General features: G+C 39.7%; 1 protein-coding gene across 2 annotated transcripts in view; it reads left to right on the top strand.

Moving 5' to 3' along the window:
- The window catches only part of LOC138006949 (RING finger protein 24-like), a 27,356-nt gene that overhangs the window by 8,697 nt on the left and 6,159 nt on the right, over positions 1–12,500 (top strand). For both annotated transcript variants that reach the window (XM_068853590.1, XM_068853589.1), the window contains exons 2-4: positions 396–534; positions 4,415–4,487; positions 6,112–6,159. In XM_068853590.1, coding sequence (XP_068709691.1) covers positions 422–534; positions 4,415–4,487; positions 6,112–6,159 — 234 coding nt within the window. In that variant the 5' untranslated portion in view covers positions 396–421. The remainder of the gene's footprint in view (positions 1–395; positions 535–4,414; positions 4,488–6,111; positions 6,160–12,500) is intronic.

Genomic DNA, 12,500 nt, shown 5'->3' with positions numbered 1-12,500 from the left:
TGAAACTCGCTCTAAGACCCGACTAGCGACACATTGGTTGCAAACATATCTGAAATCTTGATGGAAGTCAAAGAAATTGGTGCAAAATTTGCGAATCACAGCTATACTTAGTCTAGTAGGTTGACCTCTTCGCTATCAGTAGTGAGTACCATAAAGTTAAAGCACTCTGCCCCAACAGGAAGGATAGCCTCACTTCTGTGAAGGTCTCACATCCTGTCTTGCTTTATGTATAAAAAGACAGAAAAATGTCTGGCCTACCTAGTCAGTTCTTTAATTAATTGACAAAAACTACAGACTATAGCAAGGAAGTCCCTAACTAGTTTTGGACTTTGAAACTGCATGGATTTATTAATTCAAAGGTAATTTTCTTTCATTGATACTAAATTTTATTTCAGGGTGATGTGGACATTCTCCACCTGTCATGGGGGGTAAAGGGAGCGATTTAAGTGATGCAACTTTGTTTTTATTGCCAATCCTCTTCATTGGCTTTCTTGTTGTGGGACTTTGTTTTGCATTCTGCTGTTATCTTTTGAGGTAAGATTTAATAACAAATAAGGATATTGGGATAAATGCAAAGGTTTTCATTTTTGCATTATTGGCTTCAGAAGGTAGATTAAAAATGATCCAAATCAGCTACAGTGGATTAGTTTAATATTAGAAGTTGCAGGGAGACATTCCTGGTCAGATACAAATTTTGCAGCTTGGCAGCTGGTCTGTTTATGAGGTCATTTTTCCAGCTCTCTTTTAATAACCCATTGACTCGTTAGGCATCCCAGGACATCCTCAGTTGACAAGTAAATATCATCTGGCATTAGATAGAGTAAAATCGGTCAAGTATCACTCCCAGGAATCAATGGGTTAAGGAGGCTAAAAAGGGTTTTCTACAGACTTCAGTTGGTTGCCAGTGGAAAAAAATTGATTGCAATACTCTTGACCCTTTAAGAAGGGAAACACTTTGATAATTGGCTTAAATACTATTGTCACTATCAAGTGAAGCTATGATCTTCGCAGTTGTGAACGCTCTAACCAACTGAGCTATGAAGCCACTGACTTTGGGAGCTGGTCATTTGTGGGTTCTAACGTTCCCGTGAGGAATGAATCAATGATGAAATGATATATGAATTGGATCATATATGAACTGCGGATATGAAATCAAGTGAAGCTATGATCTTCGCAGTTGTGGACGCTCTAACCAACTGAGCTATGAAGCCACTGACGTTGGGAGCTGGTCATTTGTGGGTTCCAATGTTGTCGTGAGGAATGAATCAACGATGAAATGATATATGAATTGGATCATATATGAACTGCAGATATGAAATTAAGTGAAGCTATGATCTTCGCAGCTATGATTCATTCCTCACTGGAACATTAGAACCCACAAATGACCATCTCCTAATGTCAGTGGCTTCATAGCTCAGTTGGTTAGAGCGTTGCTTCGGTCACGCAAGGTCACGGGTTCAAATCCCGGGCTTCTCTACGCAATTGCAAAAATTGTGTTCACAACTGCGAAGATCATAGCTTCACTTGATTTCATATCCACAGTTCATATGTGATCCAATTCATATTTCAATTCACTATTGTCACTGTTGTCAGGCAATTTTTAAGGGTGTCTGTGAGTCCCAACGGTTGCCATGGCAGTGGTACAGCACTGCTAATATAAAAGACCCTCTAAAAATCAATTTTTGGGAAACCCCTTCAAAATTATTCATTGACCTTGTAGTTTTTTTTTAATTTCAGAAAATGCCATTAAAATATCTTCTGTTACATTGACAAAAATTTACCTTGAGTAGGACTTGAGTTACTTATGAAAATGCTGTTGCAAGATGAAAAAAAAGAGTTTCCACTGAATAATTTTTTTAACAATTTTCTTTAAGAATGCGATGAAATGACTCTTACGTTTATGCAAAAACGTGGGGTAGGTCCCGGAGCTAAGTTTTGATGCATTGCCCAACATTTGCAGCAAAATAATCTATTTCCCGTTTTTGCGATTTTAGGTCACATTTTTTATTCATTAACTAACACGGGATGGCTTACATGTTTGCACTCAGCTGATAACCCTTGTGTTCCGTCTTAAAACCCTATTTCTTTTCCTTCTCCCATTACTTTATTCAATAACATACATTCCATTAAACGGAACGATATATATGAAATGAATCATATGTATCGTATATCGGACTGCAGATATGAAAGCAAGTGAAGCTATGATACTAGTGCGCAGTTAAGCGCAATTTTAGCAATTGCAAAGAGAAGCCTGAAATATTCAGGATTTTTCCAGGCTTCTCTAAGCAATTGGTAAAATTTCGTTCATATTAAACTGCGAGGATCATAGCTTCACTTGAATACGTTCCATTGACTTTGGTACTTCCATGTAATGGTGCCTTGGAAGGGATATCATACAGTATCTATGTACTCCCTGAGAGATTGTATTCTGGCCCCAGCAGCCTTTGAGGGCACCATCTGCAGCTTACATGTAGTTCATCTGGCTCATCCTATTTTAATAAGATTTCAAAGAGTTTTTGCCTTTTAATGTTTTTTTCTGAAATTATTTCTTTTGTCTAGATGTAGGTGTAAAATTTCAGATCTTTGGTTCATTTAACTCCAGGGTTTCAGTAAAATTTCAAGTTAGCTGGTTTGAGTGGAGTAACTGATTGTCATTATTGTCAAAATGATTTTCAATCTTAGGTTTGAATGAGTCTGTCTTTAATTACTTCAATTTGTGGAAAAAAGTAGCTGAATTCTCTGATTGAAGTACAGTACATAGCCGATACTTTTCATCAGCTGTCAGTACTTTTGAAACTACTGCCAACTCTTGTGAATTAATTCCATATAATGTTGTAGTCTTGAGAGTCATCTTTGGAGGACGATCATGTTTGCTCACGATTCTCATTCATCAGTAATTTTGAATGTGCAAAGTGTTTTAATGAATACAAACTGATCGATGCAGACAATATCAGGTTTTCTGGTAGTGACATCACTGAACTGGTCCAGAGTTTATGATTTGCCTCAGAGTCCTTTTTTTACTTGTCTTTTTTTACACATGTATCCTTAAGAATGCTGGGCCTGTACTGAATGGCAGGTTTTAAACACTGAGGTCACTCATTACAGGTCAATGTTTTAGAATTTAACTTTTAAAAGCAACCCAAAACCTTCAAATTGGCTAACCTTAGGCCTAAACATCATTTTTAGGCTTAATGAGGCCTAATGAGGTTTTGTAAAGAGTCATCTGTTAAAAGTGACCTGTACTTTAATCCTGTCGTGCACTGATTACTGTCCTCATTTCAAGCATAATAAACCTAGGTAACAGTAACTTATTGTTAGCAGACCATTGGCTAACTGTTGACCAATGTGGTGGGATTGAATTCATTACAATGCAAGTAAATGTATCAATCCACCTTGTTATATACCTAGACTTTCACTCAACAAAACAAGCACTTTGATTGGTTGATTCTTGGTCATGTGCCCCTGATCAATAAGGAAAGGAACTTTATTTAAGTGTCTAGTAGATTTAGCGCTGGAGCACTAATTGGGGACACTGTATAGTGAAATTAACAATTAACACAACAAGTCAAATGTTGGTTTTTGAGGAGAGGGGAAACCGGAGTACCCGGAGAAAACCTCTCCGTGCAGAGTAGAGAACCAACAAATTAAACTCAACCCACATATGACGCCAAGTCGAGGAATCGAACCTGGGCCACATTGGTGGGAGGCGAGTGCTCTCACCACTGCACCATCCCTGCACCCCAATTCAAGTGTATCCTGACCGGGATACAAGTCCGCAGTTGTTCCCCGCTCCGGATGTTTTACTGCGATTGCTGAAGGAAAAGTCTAAAGATACAACAAAACGCTTAATGTCTGGTCCCTCGGGAAACTAGTTAACTTTGTTTTCCCTTAAGTCCTGATGTTTCCTGAGACGAAGTCAAGGGAGACATCAGGACTCTCGAGAAAACAAAACTAACTGTTTCCCTCAGCACCATACATTAAGTGTATAATGATCAGCGATGACCATTTAAAATGCACCCAACACATTTTTGAATGGTTGTTGTTGTAGTGACAAATCTCTTCATTTGAAGTGCATACATTTTTAGTTCCTCAGTGAGAGGCATTGGAATTTGTTTCTAGTTGATGTAAAAACGGTAATAATTAAAAGCGAACCAGTGTGTAATGTCATCTCAGGACCAGATCCATGCTTTTCTTAAAGCAATAATTATGTGTTAATGAATGTTAAGGATTCATTCCATATTGGGAAAAAAAACCTCTAGTGCAGCCTGTGTTTTGTACCTGCTGTTAATTTTTGCTCAATAATTAGTACTGATACCAAAGATTTTAATCAATCCAAATACAATCTGGAAAGAAAATTGTATAAAAGTAAATTATAAGTACTAATTATAGTTATGTTGAACTTCATTCCATTTAGGACTGGTGACAACTCGTCGCATTGTCATGTTGAATTTCAGAGAAGGTTCACTCCTTTTAATGGACTAAGAAAGGTATTTTAATCATAAACAATAAAAATTTTATCATGATAAATTTACATTAATTTTGTAACATTTAAATTTAACAATTTTGGGCACATACAGCTGTAGTGTATGAGTGGATATTGCTTGTGAACTGCATCCAAGCTTTTCAGGTTTAAACTCATGATCAGTGCATGTACGCTCCAAAATTCACCCAGCTTTCTTTTTTATTTGAGGTTGGTAAAATTCAGTACCAGTATTACTGGGGTCAAGTTTTGCATGAAACAAGATAGGAGTGGCACCCACTCCAGATGTAAATATGGTAGAAGGTGTTGAAAAAGGAGTCTTCGCGTTTCCAAATAATAATGATGAAAATTCAAGCACTTGAACTTTTAACAGTGATTACTGCGCCTTTCAATAACATGCGGACTCTTAAATTGAAGGTCAACCGACAACTGCGTTTTTTGCAACCGTCAATCTAATGTTTGGCTCCTCCGAACATCCGACTACTGTCGAGCGCGCAGTAATCAAATCACATCGTTGAGCCCAGTTCAGTCAACATAGTCAGTAGCGAAAAACGCATTTGTTGGTTGACCTTTGAATTTAAGAGTCTGCATGTTATTGGAAGACGCAGTAAATGACAATGATTGGTTTTGGGGATAATAAGAATACAGGAAATCTGGCAGGGCAGATTAGACGGAGGGGTTGTAAAGTGCAAGTTGCAGGTTAGGGTTGCAGGGCATATTTTTTTGTTTTACTATAATTTACTGAAACAACCCAAACCTTTACAAAAATGCTAACCTTAGGCTTAAACATTTAATTATTTTTTAGGCCTAATGTTGGCATAATTAGTAAAGTTTTGGGTTGTTTTAGCTATGGTGAAACAGTAGCCTGCAACCTGCACGGCGGCACGAAGATATGAATTTTATTTCAAGTGGTAAAAACAAAATTTTACGAGCGAGCGCAGCGAGTGAGTTAAATAAATTGTTTTTAACACGAGAAAATAAAATTCATATCTTCAAGCCACTGTGTAATTTTTATTATTATTATTATGCAGACAGGAGTGTTAATTTAACTCACCAGTTTTTCTTTCTAACAGCAAGCACAAACTTTATCACAAATTCTTGCAGCTCAGTGGCAGGAATTTCTTCAATTTTCGCATTTCTTCTTCACTTACAAGGAGCTCTTTGAATAATTTGAAGTTGTTTGAAGTTCTTTTCTTCGTGTTAGCACTTTCTTGTTTTTGAGAGAAGGATATTATGTCAGCTTCAGAGAACTTCACAAATCTTTCACTGACTGTTTGCACAGTCAAACAAGCATCACCACTCGGGTCCCAGATGTAGTTTCCTATGAAGTTTATGAGTAGTGTATTGCCAGTAAAACACTCCTGTCTGTATAACAGATAATTCTTATGTCCAAGTGCAAATTAGCCTACCAAGTCTTCATACCATACAGTAAATTGAAAAAAATTCTAACTTGCTCTAAAATGAGGCTTGGTAGGCTAATTTGCACATTAGCAAAAGAATGATAAAAGAGGTTCCATTGATGAATAAGGTCTATACACATTATATAACATCGCTGAGCTATGATACACATCTCTTGTAATTTAAAAATTGATATCACAACCAAAAAGGTTTTATTTCTTTGTTCATTTTAGACAAACTACAAAAAGAAATGGTTGGCAAGCTCTTCACTGAAGAGTGACGTAAGTTTGATTTCAGTCTGAATTGTGTCAGATGTATCTTTCAATTGACGTCACCTTTTGGGCGGAGAGAATTTACAAACAGAAATACAATGTACATGTATGTCTGGAAGCAGGGATTGCAAAGTGGTGAGACCACTTGTCTTCCACCAATGTGGCCTGGGTTTGATTCCCAGACTAGTGTCACACAGGGCTGTCAACTCTCCTGGATAATCCGGGGGACACCTCAGATTTTGGGCCGTATTTCCCGGTCTCACGATTACGGTCTGAAATCTCCCGATTAATCGCTGAAGTTTGTCAATTCTAGTGAGAATCGACTTTCTCAACAATAAAATTGCAGATACTTTGTGTTGTTTGAGTTATTTTAACATCGATTATAACAAAATTCAAATGTTTCCTCAGCTTTGGTAAACCACTCGTTGGTATTGACGGATTATAATTTATTGGTCCAAAACAAACCAATCAAATCAAATGTTGTAATGCCAATGACATCTTTTTCAGGTGCTTTTTGACTTTTTGCCAAGGTTGCGTGAGGTCTTGTGTACTTATGTCAAATTGTGGAGATTGAAGATGTCAATTGATTTTACTTCGCTTCGGAGGGAGTTGTTAGGACTTTTAACTTTAAATGATTTCCAACTTGTAAAGACAAACGTAACTAAAAAAATTGTAAAGATTCTCGACTTAAATATCGATCATATGTTGAAAGAGTCAACGAACTATTTTTTGTGTTAAAGACGTAAGATGACGTCATCTGTCATCCCATCCCTATCAATTCTCAGTATCTAAAGACTTTGGGGGTTGACAGCCCTGGTCATATGTGGGTGAATCTGTTGGCTCTCCACTCTGCTTCAAGAGGATTTTCTCCGTGTACTCCGGTTTTCCCCTCTCCTCAAAAACCAACCTCTGATTTGATACAAGGCTGCTGCCTAAGCACATTTTCCGGGAGCCCTTCTGGCTTCCAACATAAAATGTTAGTAGACCAAGCCACTTTTTCAAGAGCCCAGAATTACCTTAATTAATTAACCCAGCATTAACGATGCGACCCAGTCTCTGTGCACTACCAGGAGGTAATGCCACGAAAGCCCTTAACAATATTGAACACGTCTACAGGTTAAAGACTTGTTTAATAGTGGAATTTGCTTAGCTGCCATACTCTCCAACCATATCGGTTTCTCATCGTTTAATCTCCAGCTGGGATCAAATTTTCAAGAAAGTGAGGACGAATCACCTTGTGATAAGTTAGGTGCCCATTCAGGCTACTCGTTCAGAAATTTGGTCACCCACACCCAGGCAACTGGGCGACCATTAGGCAGCAGCCTTGTGATATGATTTGGTTTGATTTCTGTACAGTGTCCCCAATTAGTGCCTCGATCGGCACTAAAAACGTTCACTGGTCATTATTCCATTGAAGGCAAGCTACCACATGTAGCCTCAGGCCTCAAGAACTTTTCGCAAAATTCTTGGGGTTCCAAGTAATACCACTTTCTGCAGAAATTTCCGTTCTTACATGTACAGTCACTCCTATTTGCTGACAACTCCTTTGTAAGTTCTTCATCACCACACCCAAAGCCCCAACCACTACATGCATTACAGTAACATTTATACACCATAACCAAGCAACTTCTCTTCTTAAATCCTGGTACTTTAATTTCCTTTCTTTTTCCTCGATGCGGGCATCCCTGGGTACCGCTAGCCTATGTCAATTATATGGCACTGTATAAATATAGGGTAAAGGTAAAAAGTAAAGTGGTGCATTTATATAGCGCCCTTATCACAACGTCCCAAAGGCGCTTTACAATGATCAATTTACCCCCAGCGGACTGGAAGCATGTACAGGCGCAAATTGCAGCTGCTTCTAAGCAGTCCATGCATGCTACGAGCCTAGGAGGCCCATCAAGCTGGGACTTATGTCCGGTTACTGTAGCATGAAGCGACTAGGAGTATTTCTACACCCCCCTTGATGAGATGCCAGTCCATCGCAGGGTTACCTCCCAGCACTGAATTCGGCGGTACCCATTTATACACGTGGGTGGAGAGAGGCACCGTGAGAGTAAAGTTTCTTGCCCAAGAACACAACACAATGTCCCCGGCCAGGACCCGAACCTGGACCACTCGATCCGGAGTCGAGCACACTAACCTTGAGGCTACTGCGCCTCCCTGTCCTTGCTGCTTATCCAGAAACACTACGTCAGGCTGACGATGCTCAACGACGTGGTCAGTTTGGATGGTGATGTCCCACAGCAGCTTTCCCTCATCAGACTCCACTGTGACAACTCTCTCTGGGACATGTTCGTACCATTTACTCGCATGGGGCAGATCATTCTCCTTCGAAAGTTCCTAGGCGATTATTCTGGCCACGTTATCATGACGTTTTTATTCTGTTTGACTGTGCAAGCTTGCTACATTCACAGGTGATATGGTTGACAGACTCTGGTTTTTCCCACACATTCGGCACAGGGGCGAAAGTTCTTGCTTGTCAATTTCAGCCTTAATCAAATTTGTTCTCAGTACCTGATCTTGTGCAGCTGTTATCAGCCCCTCCGTTTCTTTCTTGAGATCTCCTTTCCACAGCCAGTCCCAGGATGACTTATGCCTAACATCCTCTGTTTGCCTTAAATTTGGCCATGCAGAACTTTACCTCTCCATTCCTTTAATCTTAATCAATCTTCTTCCACTCTCTGAATGCCTTTAATAGGAGCCTCACTAACATTGCTCAGTCCTTTTTTGTTCCTCACTGCTATCAACAGCATCTCAGTACTTGTCTCAACGAAGTAAGTGAGACCTTTTTCCTCTGCTCTCACACACTCCTGCACCCCAATTGTCTCTGGGTTGGTGTAGACGATCTACATCACTGCAAGGATGAAACATTCCATAGACAGTCAGTAGTTTCCTTGTTTTTTTATCTAACTTTTCCAGTTCAGTTTTGGTCCAGTTGATTATTCCAGCGCCATAGGCCATGATTGACACTGCCCAAGTGTTGATAGCCATTATTGTGTTCTTACCACTCAGTTTGGACTTCAACACTTTTATCAGTCTCCTAATATACTTACTCTCCTTTAAGCTTGACTTTCATTTCATTCAAAACACTATCCAACTCAAGAATTCCCCAATATTTGTAACCTTCTTCCGAGACAGTTTTCATTCTCTCTCCATCTCAAAGATCTATCCCTACAAATTCCACAACCTGACAGTTAGTTAGCACTTTAGTAACACCTTTCTTGTGGGCTAAATCAGAGAGTTCTCTCTTTAGGGGGGTGTTGAAATCTCCCAAGAAGTTAAACACTATATTGGTTTGCTTGATCTCGTAGTCGAGATAGAGTTTGCCGAGACCCAGTCTTAAATCCAGATACTTTCTCTTCTTATAATCGTTCCTATCGTTGATCAGTACAATATTACATACAGTTCCTTCCACTAGGATGATAACCTTGTTCTTCATATCAAAGATCGTCATGTCTGGTTTGTTTGCTCCATTCTCTGGTGCCTTATCTATAGATATAGGCGTGTCCCAGAGAATTTTAGCTTTGTCGTTTTCCGTACTTGCTTTTGGGATCGCTTATTTATACCATGCTTTGGAGTCGTCGTTTTCCACGTTATAAACTGATAATAAGACATGGTAAATTGGCCTCAACATTCTATCATGTCTTGTAGATTGTTTGGGCAATAGCAGAGCAGCCGCATAATAGATGTAAGACGGTTTCTTCTGCACTGTGGCACAGTGTGCATGCTAAATCTAAACCTTGTTCTTTTTGTTTCTTTACTCTGTAAACCTTTGTAGGGATGAGTTGTTGTAGAATGCTAGTGTGTACACTTAGTACGACGTCAGGTATGTTTTTCCACTTCATGATTGGGCTGAAGTTGTGTTTCGAGATGTTGTTATCTTTCCAGCATTGAGTGACATAGTTGCCAAGCCATAGTTGTTCGGAGACTTTTTGTTTGTACTTTGCATCTGTTGCCTCTTTAAGGGTTTGTTGAATGTACTTTGGACTACTGATCTTGAATGCAGGTTCCTTCTCACCCATTGTTACTGAGGTGGATTTATGCTGTTTGTCGAATGTTACATCTACATTTAATTGCTGGGTGTAAGTCTTGGCATCTTTTATCACTCATCTACTCTTTTTTGCTACCTTGACGTCCTGAAAGGTTCTCACTACTTCAGATCTACATGGGGATCTTTACTGGTCGTGGTGTAGTGTGCGGTCTTTATCTTCATAACTTAATCCTTTATCTCTACATGTATTTCTTTTAAGCCTCTCCTGCCTAAATCTGGGGATAGATATAAGGTTGGTTTCGACTCAGAGTTGTGCTTGCCTTTGTTCTGCGCTATTACTGCTTGGGTCTTTCTGTCCAGTTCTTGTAGGTCTTCTATCGCCCATTCACTTGACCACATATAGTATTGCAGAACTGGGTAAGCAAACGTGTTTGTGGCCTTTACTTTTCTTGGTATGAAGAGTGGAGAGGTCCATATAGCTGCTAGTCTTCTAGGTACTCTTGACTAGCCTGCTCAAACACGTGTTGATTATTATTATTATCATTATCATTATCATTATCATTATCATTATCATTAGGCTTTTGGCAGGAAGTAAAAGTACATGTAATGTCAATCAATTAATCAGGCAATTTTATTGAGAAACAAGCAAGAACTAAGACATCGTGAGCTGGCTACAGGGTCCTTTCCTGGCAGTGTGATTATCCAAGGCCAGCTACAACATTGCTTGGAGAATATTATTTGTCACCTTAGATGAAAAAGACACACCAAGCACATTCCAAATTAACTGCTGGAAGTTCCAGCAGTTAATTTGGAATGTGCTTGGTATGTCTTTGTCATCTCATAGTTGGGTCTTTCAGCAGGATTGATGTGAGCGGGGATGACTTTGAACAGATTTATTTATCACCATAAGACGTTGTTGTGTTAATTCATCGTATATCTTAGCTAGCCGCACACACCATGGCAAGTGACCTCTGTATTTACCCAGGTGCCATTGCTCTGGTGACATTGTTCTTGTTGTTGATAATCCGCCAGTTTTTGCTCGGATTGTGTTTCTGTTGTGACTACTCTGTTGACTAACATGGTGGCAGTGATTACAACAAAATCATCGGCAAAGTACCGCGCACCAGTGGCCATGCGGGAGGTCGTGAGTTCGACTCTGGCCAGACCAACAAGTGCTGAGGGTCTTAAAATAACTGAGGAGAAAGTGCTGCCTTTGTAGTTACATCCGCAAATGGTTAGACTTTCAAGTCTTCTCGGATAAGGACTATAAACCATAGGCCTTGTCTCACAAATATCTTCCATGTTCATTAGTTCCCTGTGGGACATTAAAAACCCCACACATTATTCGAGAAGAGTAGGGGATGAAGTTCCCAGTGTTGTGGCTGTCCTCTGTGAGTGTATGGGTGTGTGGGTATAGCAGGTCCACATGAGCTGAATAGCTGCCAAAACGTCAACCTGCTCAAACAAATAACAAACAAACAAACAAACAAACAAACTCATCAACACAGGTGGAACTGAACTCCACAGTCAGTGAGAACGCCTGCTGAATACATGCAGTCCCAGATAAATTATGGCAGCTACTCGGCATGCACTGAAACAGTGGTGTCTCATCTAAACGGAGACAGTAACTTCCTCTGAAAACGGGTGTCAGTCAACCATGTCTATGTTACAGGTTAAATTGCCTCCTAAGCCCCTGTCTTCTGTTCTTACAAGAGAGAGGAAAAGACAATCATATTGCTTAGTGAGTCGTATGCGCTGTGCCAAGCAGACTCCGTATTTACCCAGATGCCTTTGCTCTGGTGACATTGTTCTTGTTGTTGATAATCCACCATTGTTGCTCAGATTGTTTCTGTTGTGACTACTCTGTTGACTGGTGTATCAATGGCTACAGTCAACTCTCATTATAGTGGACACCCCTGCATGGGACCATCATTTCATATGGGGAGAAGCTATCAAGATTCAATGCACTCATTATGGGCAGTGGTATAGCTAGAATGACCTTGTGTGCTGAAGAAGGACTGTCAACTGAGCCTACACGTCTACAAGTCTGTCAAGAACATTGAACTGAGAAAACCAACTAAGATGCCACAAAAGCAAATACCGGTACAGTACGGTGGAAGTGCTTTGAAAATCAGAGTGGGCACCTTTTATTGCATTCAGATATTTGTCATTTTTTGTGGACAGAAAGTACAAATGGCAGAATGCAAACTTGCCATTCAGTAGGTGTATTGGTCCATTGTAACAAGAGTAGAACAATAAAAATGTTGGTTTGGGACCACAAGAAAGTGTCGCCAATTCCATAATAGGGGGAGTTGTTTCCAGGGATTAACTTCTGTCTGTAATAGCAATTGTCTGC

This window comes from Montipora foliosa, chromosome 6 (genome assembly GCF_036669935.1).
Source record: "Montipora foliosa isolate CH-2021 chromosome 6, ASM3666993v2, whole genome shotgun sequence".
NCBI lineage: Eukaryota > Metazoa > Cnidaria > Anthozoa > Scleractinia > Acroporidae > Montipora > Montipora foliosa.
This window is presented reverse-complemented; position numbering and strand designations above follow the sequence as displayed.